We start from the raw sequence: 19,787 nt of genomic DNA, 5'->3' as shown, positions 1-19,787 counted from the left end.
CTTTTTTATGGAGCTACATAAGATGATACAATCTCCATATGAAAAACCAAATAAAAAAAGAAGAAAGAAAAACCACATAAGTAAGAATAGCCAAGAATTAGAAATCATGAGTAGATTTTACAATAATATGTGAAGAGCTGATGACAAGGAGGATATTTTCACATATTCGAAATATCTCCTCACATGATATTTATTAATCACAAATGAAAAAAATCAACTTTATAGTGCTCTAGTCACACACCACCTTTCCCAAGTTGTATAAGTTAGACTTGACTCTTCCCTTTTGCGTCTATTACTGAAGATCTCTTTGTGGCTTCTGACTGAAGAACCATAAAAGACATTTCAATGCACTTTCCCACACTCACTGCAAGATTATGTCTTCCCCTCTTTCCAAAGAGCTAAGACAGAAGTACAATATTCGATCCATGCCCATTCAAAAGGATGATGAAGTCCAGGTTGTCCAGAGGCAGTATAAAGGTCAGCAAATTGACAAAGTAGTCCAAGTTTACAGGAAGAAATATGTCAGCTATATTGAGTGGGCGCAGTGGGAAGAGGCTAATGGAACAACTGTCCATGTGGGCATTCACCCTGGCAAGGTGGTTATTACTAGGGTTCAAGTAGACAAAGACTACAAAAAGATCCTTGAATGGAAACCCAAATCTCTCCAAGTAAAAAAGGAAAAGGTAAGTACAAGGAAGAAACAATTGAGAAGATGCAGGAATAAAGTAATCTTTTATACTACTTTCATTAAAAACTGCTAAAATTCAAAATAAATGTTAGCATTGACAGTAGTATATCATGTATCTTTTTTTTTTTTTTTTTTGATTTTGAGTCTCATTATGTCATCCTCGGTAGAGTGTCACAGTTCACAGCAACCTTAAACTCTTGGGCTTACATGATTCTCTTGCCTCAGCCTCCCGAGTAGCTGAGATTACAGGTGCCAGCCACAATGCCTGGCTGTTTTTTTGTTGCAGTTGTCGTCGTTTAGCTGGCGGGGGCCGATTTCTAACCCACCAGCCGTGGTGTATGTAGCTGGCACCATAACCACTGTGCTATGGTGCTGAGCTGACATCATGCATCTTGATAACGTGCTAAGAAGAGCACATCACTTCTGTGATATTTGTACATAGGAAAATCAAGAAAATCAATCAAACTCAAATTGAGGGATATTTTACAAAATAGTTTATAGTCTTCAAAAATGTCAAGGTCATGAAAAACAAAGACTGAGGAACTCATTCCAAATCAAAAAGACTAAAGGGATGTGATAGTTTAAAACAATGTATGACCTTGGATTGAACCATGAGCTAGGACAGAACCAATTTTTGTTTTATTTTGTTCTTTTGTTCTATTTTTGTCATAGAAGAAATTAATGGAAAAATTGGTGAAATGTGAAGATCTATAGATTGGATAGTACTGTATTAGTGCTAATTTTCTTATTTTGATAAACGTGCCTTTGAAGGAAATAGAAATATTTAGGAGTAAAAGGGAATGATGACTGTAGCTTATTAGCAAATTCAGAAAAAAAAATCTATAAAGGGAGCAAAAAAAGACTGATGAAGTAATGTGGTAAAATGTTAAAGTTGGGGAATCTGAGTGAAATGTATGTAGAAATTCCTTGTACTTTTTTTTTTTTTTTTTTTGTAGAGACAGTGTCTCACTTTATGGCCCTTGGTAGAGTGCCATGGCATCATACAGCTCACAGCAACCTCCAGCTCCTGGGCTTGAGCGATTCTCTCGCTTCAGCCTCCCGAGTAGCTGGGACTACAGGGGCCCGCCACAACGCCCGGCTATTTTTTTTTGTTGTTGTTGCAGTTTGGCCGGGGCTGGGTTTGAACCCGCCACCCTTGGCATATGGGGCCGGCGCCCTACTCACTGAGCCACAGGCGCCGCCCAATTCCTTGTACTTTTTAAAAATAAACTTTTTAATTTTGTTGGGGATTTTTTCCCACAGTTTTTTACCAGGGCCAGGTTTGAACCCATCACCTCCGGTATGTGGGGCCGGTGCCCTACTCCTTGAGCCACAGGCGCCACCTAAACTTTTTAATTTTGGAATAATTTAAGATTTAGAAAAGTAGATAAAAGAAAAACTCTGTTCTGACACCAAATATATTGGTTTTCTACACCAAGAATTTATTCCATTCTCTACAGACACCAAGTGATATGTCCTACAATTTAATTTAATTCTGACATTGTTTATCTGGAGTTAGTTTCAGACCCCACAGGTTAAGGGCTGTATCCCAAAAGACTGCTCACCTTCCTGCTTTAGACACCAATTGTAAGCCCCAGCTCTAGTACTTCTGACCAACTTGGCTACAAATTGGAGATTACCATGGATTTTTGGACACATCCTCCTCCCTCCAGGCATGTGAATGCATCCAACTTGGAAGCTTCCTTTCTTTCTTTCTTTTTTTTGAGACAGAGTCTCAAGCTGTTGTCCTGGGAAAAGTGCCCTGGCGCCTAGCTCACAGCAACCTCCAACTCTTGGGCTCAAGAGATCCTCTTGCCTAAGTTTTTCTTTTTCTTTTTTTTTTTTTTGTGGTTTTTGGCCGGGGCTGGGTTTGAACCCGCCACCTCCGGCTTATGGGACCGGCGCCCTATTCCTTGAGCCACAGGCGCTGCCCTTTTTCTTTTTTTTTTTTTTTTTGTAGAGACAGAGTTTCACTTTATGGCCCTCGGTAGAGTGCCATGGCCTCACACAGCTCACAGCAACCTCCAACTCCTGGGCTTAAGTGATTCTCTTGCCTCAGCCTCCCAAGTAGCTGGGACTACAGGTGCCCGCCACAACGCCCGGCTATTTTTTGGTTGCAGTTTGGCCGGGGCCGGGTTTGAACCCGCCACCCTCGGCATATGGGGCCGGCGCCTTACCGACTGAGCCACAGGCGCCGCCCAAGTTTTTCTATTTTTATTAGAGACAAGCGTCTTGCTTTTGCTCAGGCTGGTCTCAAACTCGTAGATAGATAGAGCTCAAGCTATCTACCCACCTTGGCCTGCCAGAGTGCTAGGATTACAGGCGTGAGCGACCTCGCGCCTGTCTAACCTGGAAACTTTCCGAACTCCTGTTTATGGTTTTCGTGAAGGTTCCATTACATAGGCATGGTTGATTAAATCACTAGCCATTGGTGATTGACATCAATCTCCAGCCTTTCTCCCTTCCCAAGAGGATGGTGGGGTAGGGCTGAAAGTTCATCTAATCTCATGGTTAGTTCCCTGGGCAATCAGCTTTCATCATGAGGTTACTCATGATGATTATTATTATTAGCATATTAGTAGTATAAAATCAGATATGGTTGAGAGGGGCTTATTTTGAATAACAAAAGATGCTCCTCTCACCTTATTATCTGGATACTCTCTAAGAATTTTAGTTTCTGTGCCAGGAAGAGGGGGGAGATATTATACCTATCACAGTTGAAAAAATAGTACGGTGAGTTTACTCAGTTTCCTCTAATGTTATTTTTAATTGCTGTGGTACATTTTTCAAAACTTAAAAATCCATTTTAGTATATATATATTTTTTTTTTTTTTGTAGAGACAGAGTCTCACTTTATGGCCCTCGGTAGAGTGCCGTGGCCTCACACAGCTCACAGCAACCTCCAATTCCTGGGCTTAAGCGATTCTCTTGCCTCAGCCTCCCGAGCAGCTGGGACTACAGGCGCCTGCCACAACGCCCAGCTATTTTTTGGTTGCAATTTGGCCGGGGCCGGGTTTGAACCCACCACCCTCGGTATATGGGGCCGTCGCCTTACCGACTGAGCCACAGGCGCCGCCCCAGTATATTATTATCTAAACCCCAGACTATTTGGATTTCACCTGTTTTTCTCTTAATACCCTGCTAAACTCTAGATTTCACTGATTTTTTTTTTTTCTTTTTTGTAGAGACAGAGTTTTACTTTATCACCCACAGTAGAATGCTGTGGCATCACACAGCACACAGCAACCTCTAACTCCTGGGTTTAGGTGATTCCCTTGCCTCAGCCTCTCAAATAGCTGGGACTACAGGCACCTGCCACAATGCCTAGCTATTTTTTTTGTTGCAGATTGGCTGGGGCCGGGTTTGAACCCTCCACCCTCGGTACATGGGGCCAGCGCCCTGCCCACTGAGCCACAGGCGCCGCCCATGATTTTTTTTTTCTTTAATGTCTCTTTTTAGCTCAGGATCCAATCCAGAGTACCACATTACATTTAGTTGTTTTACCACTCCAATCTCCTCTAGTCTATGGTAGTTTCTCACTCAGTGTTTTCTTGTGTTTCATGACCTTTATAGTTTTGGGGAAGTACTGGTGAGATATTTGTAGGATGTTCCTCAATTTTATTTCTTCTGATTAGGCTGGGGTTATGGGCTTTTGGAAAGATACTGCAGAAATGAAATTCTCTTTCACCATAACACATCATATGGGGGGGGGGTTGCACGCTATTAATATCACATTCCTAGTGGTGTAAACCTTTATTCTTGGTTAAGGTAATATTTACCATTATTCTTTACTATAATGTGCCAGTTTTTCTCAACTCTGTTCTTTAGCAAGGGGTCACTAAGTCCAGCTTACCCTCAAAGGCAGGAGTTGAAGTAGGGGGTACACTTAAGCTTTTTACCCAAGGAATATATATATATTCTCCTATCCTGTAAGGAAGATTTGACTCTGTTGTATTTATTTATATATATATTTATTACATATTTATAACAGTATGGTGTCATGTATATGTATTTTTTTTTTTTTTGTAGAGACAGAGTCTCACTGTATGGCCCTCGGGTAGGTGCCGTGGCGTCACATGGCTCACAGCAACCTCTAACTCTTGGGCTTACGCGATTCTCTTGCTTCAGCCTCCCAAGCAGCTGGGACTACAGGCGCCTGCCACAACGCCTGGCTATTTTTTTGTTGCAGTTTGGCCGGGGCTGGGTTTGAACCCGCCACCCTTGGCATATGGGGCCGGAGCCCTACTCACTGAGCCACAGGTGCCGTCCATGTATATGTATTTTATTCTTTTGGTTATGATGTAATAGGCCGTTATTTTGTCACTTACATTATTCCAGCATTGGCCACTGTGAGTTTTTTCATGATCCCAAGCTTTTCTTTTTTGAGCAGTTCCTTCCTTTCCGCCTTTTCTTGTATTTTCCCACCTCCATACCTGTAATCACCTCTTAATCTTTAAGAATCCATTATTCATTGTCTTAGGTCATCAAATATGAAATGTGAAATGTTATATGTTTTATTTGCAACTTTTTATTTGAAATAGGTATAAAAACTTTTTTTTATAAAAAAACTTTTATAAAGTTTATAACTAAACTTTATTATTTCTCAAACAAAAAACAGCACAGTTAAACTATTGACATGGTTTTGCTATTTTAAGGGTAGCTTGTTTATGCCAGCAGTGAAGAAACATGAAGAGCAAGTGGCAATTAAATCACAAAAGGTGTTTTCCACAGCTTAAGAATTGAATATTTTTCCTTGTAAGAAATGGTCCAAAGCCTGGATGAAGTGATAGTTACTTGGTTCAAGGTCTGATGAATATGGTGGTTGGCAGAAAGTTTGCAGGTCCAGCTTCTGTCATTTGAGCAGTGTTGTTTGTGCAATAACATTGTCTTTCAAGAGTATTAGCCTGTGTCTATCAGTCTTCACTTCTTAATCACAAGCATCTTCATCATTTATTTCATCCAATTGGTTGCAGTAGACATCTTCTGTAATCAATTGACCAAGTTTCATGAAGTTGTGTAGTGGATAATACCAGTGCTGAACCACCAGACACCATTAACTTTTTTTGAGAAATACTCAGTTTTGCACTGTGTTTTGGCGCTTCATCTTTATCCAACTATGGTACCAAATGCTTGTGATTGTCTGAAAGAACCCACTTTTCATCATATAACAATACAGTGTAGAAATGGTTTGTCTTTATGTTGTAATAGCAAAGAAAGGCAAGCTTCAAGACAGTGTCTCCTCTGACACTCATTTAATTAACGTAGAACCCATCTATCCAACTTCTTTACCATGCTAATTTATTTCAAATGGCCCAGTAGTGTTGGAATAGTAATGTCAAACCTTACTGATAGTTCATGCATAGGTTTCACTTCCACTACAGCTTTCGGCTCATCCTTATCTAACTTAGTCACAGGTTGCCCACGTGGCTTATTTTCAGGATTAAAATCACCAGAATGGAACTTCTCAAACCGTTGCCATACTGTGTATTCATTAGCCACATCCTTTCCAAACACTTTGTTGACATTTTGAGGTGTCTATAGTGCATTGGTTCCACGATGAAATTCGTATTTAAAAAGAACACGAAGTTTTGACGTCTCCATGGTTTCACAAAAATTGCTCTAAAAAATTTGAAAGATAATCACAAACCAAAACATGTGTTTGAAAGAGTGGGGGTGTACCTGCACAATAAAACAAGAAGTATTAAAGTGAAATGTCAGAGATAACAACCATTAAACTTAGTACTTAAGGTAAACAATTTTGTTGTTGTTGAGACAGGGTCTCACTCTGTTGCCCTGGGTAGAGTGCTCTGCCATCATAGTTCATGGCAACCTCAAACTCTTGAGCTCCTCTTGCCTCAGTTTTTTTATTTTTTAATGGAGATGGGGTCTCACTCTTGCTCAGGCTGGTCTCAGAGTCCTGAGCTCAAGCAATCCACCCACCTCAGCCTCCCAGAGTGCTGGGATTACAGATGTGAGCTACCATGCCTGGCCCATTAGTTAAACTATTATATTAATTAAGCAAATGTTACCTTTTAAAATTCATAGGTGCTGCTTCTCGACCTTTTGGCTAAGATCAAGTATAAAATTCATAGGTGCTTATTCTTTCTAAATAAAAATTATATTTATACTTCACTTAGTATCTGGAAGTTATTAATAAAATTATACTATTCCTTCAGTAAATATTTTTGTATATTTTATTTGCAACTTTTTATACCTATAGTGTGAAAATACCTTGTCATTTTCCTCTTATTTAAACATAGAGGTCTATGATTAAATTTATAAAACTTTTCATAACAAAACTAATAAGTAAGCAGTTTAATCTAACATGCATAAATAAAGGAGTATAGCAGAGGCATAAAGGAAGGAGATCTGGACATTACCTGTGACTCTTTTAAGCAATAATACCTCCACCCTCAAATTCCACTCTAGTGAATAAGTATAATATAGACAGCTTAGCCTGTTTAACAGGAAATTCCATATATGAAAATGTAGAAGGTTTTAAAAATACTTTTTTGATCTATGATATAAAAGAAGATTACTACTAAACCAGATGATTTTATATCATAGAGACTCATTGTAGAAAATAAATCATTTCTTTCAGAATAAAAGAATATATGCTGGGCACAGTGACTAATGCTTGTAATACTAGCATTATTACAGGGGTAATAATGGAGGCCAAGGCAGGCAGATGCCTGGAGCTCAGGTGTTCTAGACTAGCCTGACCAAGACTCTTCTCTAGTAAAAATAGAAAAATTACCTAGGTATTGTAGCAGGACCCTGTAGTCTCAGCTACTTGAAGGCTGAAGGAAGAAGAGGAGGATTATTTGAACCCAGGAATTTGAGGTTGTCATGAGCTAAGCTGATGGATGCCATGGCACACTGTACTCTAGTCTAGGCAATGGAGTGAGACTCTGTCTCCATAAAAAAAAAAAAAAGAGGAATATACTGTACAAATAAGAAGATAGCTATGTCACGCCTGTAATCCCAGCACTTGGGAGGCCGAGGTGGGTGGATTGCCTGAGCTCACAGGTTCAAGACCAGCCTGGGGCAGAGTGAGACCTTGTCTCTGGGGGCTGTGGTCCCAGCTTCTTGGGAGGCTGAGGCAAGAGAATTGCTTAAGCCCAGGAGTTTGAGATTGCTGTGAAGTATGACGCCGTGGCACTCTACCAAGGGTGACAAAGTGAGGCTCTGTCTCAAAGAAAAAAAAAAAGAATATAGCTGTGCCTTAAATTTTAGTCATACCTGAGAGTATATTACCAAATATTGTAAAGGGGAATATGGGTAAAGACACAATGTCACAAAGATATATACTTTGTATGATCTGATCCCATTTTTATATAAAAACGTACAACATCTGTTTATACATGCACAAAAACTTTTAGATCATTGTCAGTCTGCAGGTTGCTACCTATTGTTGTGTCAGTCAATCAATTTTTTTATGTTACAACTAGCATTTTTCATGAATAATAGAAAATATGAGTGTTTGGCATATAATAAGGATAATTACTATGATGGAAGCTTTTATTTCTTGTGTTTATGTATGTGAGAATAAATGTGATTTCTGGGTTGTGATGAAAAATATATTTCTTATTTTGGCTCTGGGTGAAAAAAAAAAAAAGGTTTGCAAAATATGGTTCACACATGGTGGACCAAGAACATTTAAGAGTGGACCTCTGGGGGGAATGAAAGAGATTTTGGCAGGAGAAAGGTTTTTGGGGAGAAAAGTCTGAAGACTTCTTTATACTCTATTTGCACAAACAGTACAGATAAACTGGTTAACAAAATCTTACAAAGCAGTGGTAATCTAATTTGCTGCTTCTAAAGTACAGTTCTGTCAGATCTTCTCTGTCATGATATCTCTGTTGCTTCATATAGTTATGAAATCTTCTGGAGCCTAACTAAGCTTTACTCCTGGGAGCAAGCTAAATGTGCTACGAGTGCTATGTTTATGGGTTGTATTAATTTTCTAATATCCTCGCTCCTTTCAGAAAATCTGGATTCTGAAGTATATCTGGTCCTAATATTTCTGATAAGGAGTTATAGGATTTTTTATTACTTTATTATTGTATAGCCTCTTCTATTGGTGAAATGTGTGTTGTCAGTCTTAATTTTCATTCTTTCTGTCTATTCTTTCTGGTAGTTTTTAAGATTTGTCTTTTTGATATCCCACATTTTCATCATAATGTGTCTGGGTATATTCTATTCTGCTTGATATTCAGATCAGAGTGCATTTTTAATCTGTATGCTTACATTATTTCCTCAATTCTATAAATTCTTTTTGGCTATTGTCTATTTAATATTGCACCTCCTCTGTTTTCTACATTATTTCTAGAATTATTATTGCATTTATGTTGAAGCCTTTGTAACTGTTGGTCCTGTCTCTTATATGTGCTTTCATATTTTTATCTTTGTCTTTCTCTACAGAGAATTTATCCATCATTGTATAGATAGTGTTGTCTGACCAAATACTATTACCTCCACTTTTTCTTTACTAATTCCACTTTTGTTTGTATGTTTATGTACTGGGTAAACTTGTGCTTCAGAAAAGACAAAAAGAGTACAGCCACATTGGAACACAGTTTAGCAGTTTCTTAGAAAGTGTAATATTCATTTATACAGTTCAGCAAACTCATTCCTAGGTGTTTACTCAAGAGAAATAAAAATTTTATGTTTACACAAAAAACTACATATCAGTGTTCATAGAAGCTTTATTCATTATTGTAAAAACTAGTACAGGACAGGCTCACCGACCGTAGCACAGTGGTTACTGTGACACCACGGCACTTTACTGAGGGCAACATAGTGAGACTGTGTCTCAAAAAAAAAAAAAAAAACTAGAACAGGACAAATATTCTTCAGTTTGTGGAATGGATAAACAAAGTGTACATCCATTTAATAAAATACTGTCATCAAAACAAAGGAACAAACTGCTGACAAATACAACAACTGATGAATCTTTTTTTTTTCTTTTCTTTTTCTTTTTTTTTTTTTTTAGAGACAGAGTTTCACTTTATCACCTCAGTAGAGTGCGATGGCATCACAGCTCACAGCAACCTCCAACTCCTGGGTTTAGGCGATTCTTTTGCCTCCAGCCTCCCAAGTAGCTGGGACTACAGGGGCCTGCCACAACGCCCGGCTATTTTTTTGTTACAATTTGGCCGGGGCTGGGTTTGAACCCACCACCCTCAGTATATGGGGCCAGCACCCTACTCACTGAGCCACAGGCACCACCCCAACAGATGAATCTTAAGTGTATTATGCTAAGTTAAAAAAGCTAAACTCAAAAGCTACAGATTGTCATGATTGCATTTATATGACATTCTGGAAAGGGTGAAACTATAGGGAAGAACTTCAGTGACTGCTAACAGCTGGGGGACAGAAGGACTACCTACTCTGTAGGCTGAAGAAGGGCCCTCAGAGATATCTGCATCTTAATCTCTAGAACCTGAAAGTGTTACTTTACTTGGCAAAGAAACTTTGCAGATGTGATTAAATATCTTGATTTGGGGCAATTATCTTGGATTACCTAAATGTAATTACAAGGGTTCTTCTTATAAGAGGGAGGCAAAACAATTAATAGGAGAAAAAGTGGCAATGTGAAGACAAAGCACAAATTACAAAAACGTGGCCAGGCACCAAGTGATGCTGGCAGCTTCTAGAAACTGGAAGTAGCAAGGAACTAATTTTTCAAAAGCTTCCAGAAGTAACTAAAATTGTAGACACCTGATTTTAGCCCCCATACAACTCATCTCACACTTCTGAAGTGTTAGGTATGTGTTAAGTTCGGGGTACATGGCTTGGCACCTGTAGTTCAATGGGTAGGGCGCCAGCCACATACACTGAGGCTGGTGGGTTTGAACCTGGCCCAGGTCTGCTAAATAACAATGACAACTGCAAACAAAAAATAGCTGGGTGTTGTGGCAGGCGCCTGTGGTCCCAGCTACTTGGGAGGTGGAGACAAGACAATAGCTTAAGCCCAAGAGTTGGAGGTTGCTGTGAGCAGTGACACCACAGCATTCTACCGAGGGCAATATAGTGAGACTCTGTCTCAAAAAAAAAAAAAGTTGTAGGTACCTGAGTTATTGGTACTTTGTTACAGCAGCAATGAGAAAACTAACACAACTACAAAAAGGCACAAGGGAATATTTTGGAGTGATAGTACTTTTCTGTATCTTGGTTGTGGTGGTGGTTGAGGCTATATATGTTTGTCATAACTTGTATAACAATGCACTAAAAGATATGCTTTTACTGTGTGTAAATTATACCTTTATAAAGCTAACTTTTTTTTGAGACAGAGTCTTACTTTGTCTTCCTCGGTAGAGTACCGTGGCATCACAGCTCACAGCAACCTCAAGCTCTTGGGCTTAGGTGATTCTCTTGCCTCAGCCTCCTGAGTAGCTGAGACTACAGGCACACACCACAGTGCCCGGCTATTTTTTTTTTTTTAATTGCAGTTTGGCCGAGGCTGGGTTTGAACCCACCACCCTTGGTATATGGGGCCAGCGTCCTACTCACTGAGCCACAGGTGCTGCCCTAATGTAAGATTTTTTTCATGGGTTTGGGATTTTAATCAGCAGGTTCATTTTAAGTAGATTATGTGTTTTGCTTTCCCCTTTTTCTCCCTACTTCTTGCTCTGTGCTGACCCATCTCTCCCTAACAATTTTGAGGTTACCTCTACCTGAACTTCCCCCAAATCTAGGAATAGGTTTTGCGACATCATTTCAGGGCTGTTGTACTACAACATTATTGAGGGATATTGCTCATTCTGACACCAAGATATGGTCACAAGGCTATATTTTTGTCTTCCTGTGTATTGGGTCCATTTCATTCTATAAAACTGGAGGCCCAAGCATTAGGTTGATAGCACATTTTATAGGCTTATTTTGGAGTAGGGGGTAACAGACTATTCTTACTCCTTTCCCGCAACTGCTTCTAGTTTCAAATAGTAAACCTGTCACTGATCCAGTATTATCACATATAGTATATTTAGAGATTCACTCCACAGAAGCTGAATTCTCAGATATGTGTCACTGATTGCTTAGTGCTTGCTTTCGGCCTGGAGACTAGCACACCTAGGGAATAAGCCCTATTCATTGGCTTGTATTATTCTTTAATTTTTGGTACATGTTTTTTTATTTTGAGCCTGATTGTACCTTTTAGTTTTCTCCTTTATCTACCGTTTTTACCTATTTGGAATATAGGAAATAAGTCCATGTGTGTACTTATTCTTTTAGAATCTAACCATAATGTCTAACAAATAGGTAGTATGAAGACACAAAAATAAAATTGTTAAATAGGTATAAGGCACAAAACTGGAAGAATTAGCTTAATATAATGCATCATAAAAAAGATTTTTATAATTTCTTAACAGGTTATAATCTTTTCATGCTTCTCTTTGACCTCCCTTTACTTTCTTTTAAGATTATATATACCTTCCCCTATAAACTTTGGATTCTTTTTTTTTTTTTTTTGAGACAGAGTCTCACTATGTCGCCCTCAGTAGAGTACTATGACATCATAGCTCACAGCAACTTCAAACTCCCGGGCTTACGTGATTCTCTTGCCTCAGCCTCCCAGTAGCAGGGACTACAGGTGCCCACCACAATGCCTATCTATTTTTTTGTTGCAGTTGGCGCCTGCTGGGTTCGAACCCACCAGCCTCGGTATATGTGGCTGGTGCCGTAACCACTGTGCTACAGGTGGCAAGCCTATACTTTGGGTTTTGTTCTGGTACCAACTGATGGCTATTCAGACCTATTTCAGCAGTTTTTCTTGCTAAATCTTGTGAAATATCACAGATTATCAAAGTAATAGGCCCAGGATTAAGACTGCTACAGAATATTATTTTTCCATAAAGCTAAAATAATTTTTATAGGGATTAGAGTTTGTTGGGAATAATTTTTCTAACCCAGAGATGGAAAATTTGTTATAGCATGAGTGCCAACTCTGATTATTTAGAAGTGGCTACCTAGAGCTGTGCAATTGAGCATTCTGAGGCCACTTAGAGGCTCTACAAAAGTATATCTTAGATGATTTTTGATGTATCCTATGGGCAGAGAAAGAAAGACTAGTGGCCTCAATATTTGGCATTCTTTTCCTGGGTTTTTAAGTAAATTATTACATATTCCCATGTTTAAAGGAAATTTGATTATCTAGTCTTTGTATTTCACTTATCCCACATATCACTAGTGATAATTATCTTCTTAATGCCAATTCTTGAATAATGTGGTAATTTAGGCATTGAAATAATTTATTTAAATTACTCTTATGCAAGTTACATTTTTGTATCACATTCTATGTAAACAATCAGAATTAGAAAAGGCTTAAAAAGTAGAAAAGAAGCAGGGGCGCCTGTGGCTCAAAGGAGTAGGGCACCAGCCCCATATGCTGGAGGTGGCGGGTTCAGCCATCGGCCAAAAACTGCAAAAAAAAAAAAAAAAAGGTAGAAAAGAACCTTGCTACAAATGCTTATTGTCACTCATAAAACTGAAAACATCCAAAATATTTTTCAGTGGCTTAATGTGTAGTATAATCTATCATAGTACAACTATCTGGCTCTGCACCTGTAGCTCAAGTGGCTAAGGCAAGAGAATCACTTCAGCCCAAGAGTTGGAGGTTGCTGTGAGCTGTGATGGCAAGGCACTCTACCCAGGGTGACAGCTTGAGGCTCTGTCTCTAAAAAAAAAGAACTATCTTCCCCCCCCCCAAAGTCAATTTTATTTTATAATTTTAAGCCAATTTTATGTATTTGTTTGTGTATTTATTTATTTATTTATTGAGACAGAGTCTCACTTTGTCACCTTCGGTAGAGTGCTGTGACATCATAGCTCACAACCTCTAACTCTTGGGCACAAGCAATCCTCTTGCCTCAGCCTCCCAAGTAGCTAGAACTACAAGAACTCCCTCTTACTCAGGCTGGTCTTGAGCTCCTGAGCTCAGGCAATCCACCCACCTTGGCCTCCCAAACTGCTAGGATTATAGGTGTGAGCTATGATGCCCAGCCCTTATGCCAGTTTTAGAAAAGAACACAGAATAGTACTTTTTGTAAGAAACAAAGTCTCACTTTGTTGCCCAGGCTGATCGTGAACTAAGTAATTCTTCCAAGTAGCTGGTACTACAGGACATGCCCAAAAAATGCAGAACAGTATTGTGAGTTAGCTTCCTGTTGTAAATGTGCTATGATAAGAAGTGAAAGTAAATTCTTGAGATTAGAATAAAATCTCTAAGAAACTTGCACAAAGAAAAACAGTATATTGTGATTAGGTGTTCAGTGTTTGTATTTGGTATTTTGTAATAGAAAAGCATAAAACATTTATATTAGTGACATTGCTTTATCACTCCTCGGTTGAGGGAACTTGACCAAGTAACTTCATTCCTTAGTTTATCAGGTTCTTTTTCTAGAAAATGAGAAATTTGACCCTGTGCTTCTCAAAATACTCTGAATAAGCATTTTACTCTAGAATGTGTGCTTTAATACAAAAATGTTTTAAATTACTTAACATTACGTAAAATAGATATTTCAGGAAAATGATACTCATTTTTTTCTGATGGCTTTATGTAATTCCTGACATTCTATTACATCCTAGTTATAATAGCAGGAGACTAGGTAATAGAATAATATTCTTCCCAGCTGTAAAGTTTGATTTGTGTTAATTTTTGTCCGAAAACATTTTTTTAACTTTCAGTTTTAAGTGTCCTTTTTGAATATTATACAGAACAGAAATTTAAGACCGCTAGGTGGAGATGTCAACAACATAGCATCCATTGTTTCTTCTGTGCTCTGAAGTAACTTGATGAAGCCTTGAATATAATTCCCAGAACAGAGGGGAGGAAAACAAAGAACAAATCCATGAAAGTACTTCTTGTGGTCTTCCTAAATTATGTAGTAATATGGATTAGAAAAAATTAAGCTTCTGAATTGAACAATAAGTCATTTATTCTCAAATAGCAAATTATAAAACCACAATATGAATGACTTTCAATTCCTGTTTGACTCTCCATTGTCACAATACATGATATTCTTTGTTTTTCTGTGTTTATTTTGTCCTAATACATGTTTAATAATAGATATGAAATCAGAAATAAAATTTAACACTTAAGACAGTATAATTTTTTCTCCTAAATTTTTCCATTCTCTTTTTGATGCTATAAAAAAAGAGTGAATAATCATTTGCCAATTTTTAGAGATACTTTTAAGAATTTCATTAATTCTGGGTGGCGCCTGTAACTCAGTGAATAGGGTGCTGGCCACATGTACCAAGGCTGGCCAATTCGAGCTCAGCCCAGGCCAGCTGAACAATGAGGACAACTACAACAGGGAAATGGCTGAGCATTATGGTGGGCACCCGTGATTCCAGCTGCTTGGGAGGCTGAGGCAAGAGAATCACTTAGGACTGAGACTTTGAAGATGCTGTGAGCTGTGAAGGCACAGCACTCTACTGAAGGCGATGTAGTGAGACTCAGTTTCAAAAATAAATAAATAAATAGGAATTACATTAATTCCGTGGCTTGTTAGCCATTTTTAGTTACCTTGTATAATTAGCAAAAGCACAGATACACAGAATAGTTACGATATCTTTAAAATAAAGGCACTTGTGGCTCAAAGGGGTAGGGCGCTGGTCCCATATGCCAGAGGTGGTGGGTTCAATCTCAGCCCTGACCAAAAACCACAAAATAAATAAATAAATAAATAAAATACAGGTTTGAAGCAAAATACCATTGTGCTGTGTTTAAGAAAAAATATTAGGGAAAGACAAAGCTTTGTGGAGTTTTTGCGTTTTTTCCCTCGTATAGCTGTAAATTTTTATTACTTTTCACTGACATGTACAGGTTATTGATAATTATATGTGCTTTGATATTTATACATCATTTTCCTTATTGAAGATTCCCTTTTCTCTTTCAGCACAGTGTAGGATTTCTATCCAGTAAGGGCTGACTTTTTTTTTTTTTTTTTTTGAGACAGAATCTCTGATTCTGTTGCCCAGGTTAGAGTGCTACAGTATCAGCCACTCTCACAGCAACCTCAAACTTCTAGATTCAAGTGATCTTTGATCCTCCTGCCTCAGCCTCCCGGGTAGCTGGGATTACAGGTACCTGTCACAACACCCAACTAATTTTTTTAGTAGAGATGGGTGTTGCTTTTGCTCAGGCTGGTTTTAGACTCCTGAGTTCAAGGGATTCTCCTGCCTTGACCACCCAGAGTGCCAGTTACAAGCATGAGCCACTGCATCTGGGGTGTTTTTTTTTTTTTTCTTACAAGAGTCTGTCTAAGGTTTTTAGTTGTTCAGTACTTTGTTTCAGTCCTCAGTATTTTGACTCCGCTAAAGTTAAAAGGTTTTAGCATATTTATTATAATTTATGTGATTTATGCAACAAAGAAAATCATGATTTCTTTTATAATTGGGGGATGGATTATAGATTATTATTTATCTGTGAAATTCTTAGGTAAAATTTAACCCAGAAATAACTGTCTGAGATTCTGATATATTTAATATTTACATCTTAAGTAAAGGTAATAATTTTCAAGGGAATAAGTCTTATAACTAAATGACTCAATTTTAAAAAATTGTGGTTAATAGCCGGGCGTTGTGGCGGGCGCCTGTAATCCCAGCTGCTCGGGAGGCTGAGGCAAGAGAATCGCGTAAGCCCAAGAGTTAGAGGTTGCTGTGAGCCGTGTGACGCCACGGCACTCTACCCGAGGGTGGTACAGTGAGACTCTGTCTCTACAAAAAAAAAAAAAAAAATTGTGGTTAAACAAACATATAAAACAATATTTGCTGGGCGGCGCCTGTGGCTCAAGAAGTAGGGCACTGGTCCCATATGCCGGAGGTGGCGGGTTCAAACCCAGCCCCGGCCAAAAAAAAAACCACAAAAAAAAAAAAAACAGTATTTGCTATTTTAATCGTATTTTTAAATTGTAACACATATACACAGTGACAAAAAATGTGTACACATTTTGAGAAAAGAAAAAACTGTATTAAAATTATTAATGCTCGCTGGGCGCGGTGGCTCACGCCTGTAATCCCAGCACTGTGGGAGGCTGAGGAGGGAGAATCGCTTGAGCTCAGGAGTTCGAGACTCGCCTGAGCAACAGTGAGAGCCCGACTTGTGAAAAAAATGGAAAAACCCAGCCGGGCGCCGCGGCAAGCGCCTGTAATCCCAGCGGCTTCCGGAGGCTGAGGCAGCGGGGTGCCCGCAGCCCGAGTCTGAGGTTGTGGTGAGCTACCACGCCCACTGCACTCTGCTCAGGGGCATAGGGTGGGACCCTGTCTCAAAAAAAAAAAAACAAAAAAAATTATTAATGCTCAAGTCACATTTGACTTTAGCAATTTACAAGAGGTGGTCCAAATGTGACTTGTATTCATCTTTTGTTATCAGTATATATTATTACAATTTTAGTATAGTTTTTTCCTTTCTTAAAACATGTCTACATTTTTTGGCACCCTGGGTATAATACATATTTTACAATTTTGGCATTTTAAGTGTATAATTCAGTGGCATCAATTATATGCACGCTATTGTGTAACCATCCATTGTTCCCAGAACTGTTTCATCACCATGAACAGAATGTCTGTAACCATTAAGCAACAAGTCCTGATTGCCCCCAGTCTCTGGTAATTTTTTTTTTTTTTTTTTGAGACAGAGTCTCCCTGTGTGGCCTGGGTAGAGTGCTATGGCATCATAGCTCAAAGCAACCTCAAACTCTTGGGCTTGGGCATTTCCTGTTGCCTCAGCCTACCAAGTAGCTAGGACTATAGACACCTGCCACCATGCCTGGCTGTGTTTTCTATTTTTGGTAGAGATGGGAACTTGCTTTTGCTCCGGCTGGTCTGGAACTCCTGAGCTCAAGCAGTCCACCCGCCTTAGCCTCCCAAAGTACTAGAATTAAAGGCGTGAGCCATGGTGCTCAGCCACCTCTGGTAACTTCCAATCTACTTTCTATCTCTATGAATTTGATTTGAATGACTCATTATTATTATTATTATTATTATTATTATTATTTGAGACAGAGTCTCATTATGTTGCCCTTCGTAGAGTGCCATTGTGTCACACTCACAGCAACCTCAAAGTCTTGGGCTTAGGCTTGGTGCCTGTAGCTCAAGACTGGAGTAGGGCGCCAGCCACCTACCTACACTGAGTCTGGCAGGTTTGAGCCTGGCCTGGGCCTGCTAAACAACAATGACAACTGCAACCAAAAAATAGCCAGGTGTTGTGGCGGGCACCTGTAGTCCCAGCTACTTGGGAGGCTGAAGCAAGAGTATCGCTTAAGCCCAAGAGTTGGAGGTTGCTGTGAGCTGTGATGCCACCGCACTCTACCGAGGGCAACATAATGAGACTCTGTCTCAAAAAAAAAAAAAATAATAAGCTCTTGGGCTTACACAGTTCTCTTGCTTCAGCTTCCCAAGTAGCTGGGACTACATGTGCCCGTCACAACATCTGACTATGTTTTTGTTGTTGTTGTTGTTGTTGTCATTGTTGTTTGGCAGATCTGGGCTGGGTTCGAACCCGCCAGCCCCAGTGCATGTGGCCAGCACCCTAGCTGCTGAGCTATAGGTGCTGAACCTTGAATGACTCATTTTTAAAATGACTATATATGCAAGACCAGCCTGAGCAAGAGTGAGACCTTGTCTCTACTAAAAATAGAAAAAAATTAGCCGGCATGGTGGCATGCGCCTGTAGTCCTAGTTACTGGGCAGGCTGAGGCAAGAGGATTGCTCCAGTGCAGTACAATGGATTGTGATCATGCCACTACACTCTAACCAGGGCAATAGAGTGAGACTCTGCCTCCAAAATAAAGAAACAAACAAATAAATAAAATTTAAAACAAATTTTTAAATCCGAGAATAAAACCTATATAAGTGAGTTTGCATATATATATGTATATACACACTATATATATATATATGTATATACACACTATATACTATATATATACATATATATATATGTAGTTTTTTTTCCTAAATGACAGGGTCTCACTATGTTGTCTAGGCTAGACTTGAACTACTAGGCTAAGGCAATCTTCCTATCTCAGCCTCCCAAGTAGCTGGGACTACTGGTATATACACCATGCATAGCTTAAAATAACTATATATTTTTGGATTCAAAAATCCAAGGTCCGGGAGAGTAAGGGGAAAAAGAAGGACCCATCAAAGAATTCTTCAAAAGACCAGCCACTGACTTAGAAGGAAACTCAGGAAAGAATGGTGTCCTGGAAACCAGAGAAGAAAGTTTTTCAAGGTGGAGAGAGTTCCAGATACTTCAAAAGCCCCTGATAATTCAAGACTTCTTTTCTGAAGTAAAACCATCTGCTGCTAAGAATATTCTTAGCTCTAAAAATCAAACAGAACCTCTGAGAAAAGACCCCAAGCAAAACAATCCTGGACCTAAATCAATAAAGGCTGGAAGATCTATACAAAAACCAGCTATGCCTTGGGATCAAAATCCAGAGCAATCAAATAGGAATTGTAGTGAACATGAAAGAAAGAGAAAGCAGAAATGGAGATAAGAGGAGAGAGGAGGACAAGGAAAAGGAAGAGAAAAAGAATTGGAAGTAAGAAAAGAAATTGGAAGAGGAGCCGAAAAAAGAAAAGAAAAAGGAAAATGAAAATGAAGAACGATATCTCAGGAAAAGATTAGTCAACAAAGCCCTCATGAACACTCTCTGGGGAAAGTTTAAATTAAACCAATACCTCACAATACAAGTTAGTTTTTCCCTTTCATTTGAATTTAGCATGACCAATAAACAGATAAATCAATGGTTTTGTAAAAAAAGGAAGAAATACAATAAAGCAATGTCCAAGCAGAAGTATAACAAAAGCCTAAGAGGTTCAAGATCCATTCTTTTTAGCCAAGTGGGGGTTGAGAGACTGCGTTTCCAGCAATAATTACTCCAAGTCATATGTAAGAGAATTGAATTCATGATCTCATTAACAAGTGATATTAATAGTTTTAAGAAACCGTATATTTTTAATTTTTCCATTAAAAATTTTTTTTTACAGTAGCCTTTTATTTTTAATATCTATTATGCCATGAACTCATAAAGAGAGTTCCTCCAGTGGGGAGGTACCTTGCCAATGATTGTGGCAAAGCTTTGTA

General features: G+C 38.9%; 1 protein-coding gene across 1 annotated transcript; it reads left to right on the top strand.

Annotated features, from left to right (window-relative positions):
- Nucleotides 1-425: 425 nt before the first annotated feature.
- Nucleotides 426-19,576, top strand: NANOGNB (NANOG neighbor homeobox). Its single transcript, XM_053596462.1, is given in 6 exon segments — nucleotides 426-683; nucleotides 16,695-16,758; nucleotides 17,959-17,972; nucleotides 19,009-19,027; nucleotides 19,106-19,236; nucleotides 19,238-19,576. Coding segments are annotated over 6 exon segments (825 nt in total).
- Nucleotides 19,577-19,787: the final 211 nt, after the last annotated feature.

Source organism: Nycticebus coucang, chromosome 7, assembly GCF_027406575.1.
Source record: "Nycticebus coucang isolate mNycCou1 chromosome 7, mNycCou1.pri, whole genome shotgun sequence".
NCBI classification, from domain to species: Eukaryota; Metazoa; Chordata; class Mammalia; order Primates; family Lorisidae; genus Nycticebus; species Nycticebus coucang.
The sequence above is the reverse complement of the archived record's forward strand: the minus strand, read 5'-3'. Positions and strand labels throughout refer to the sequence as shown.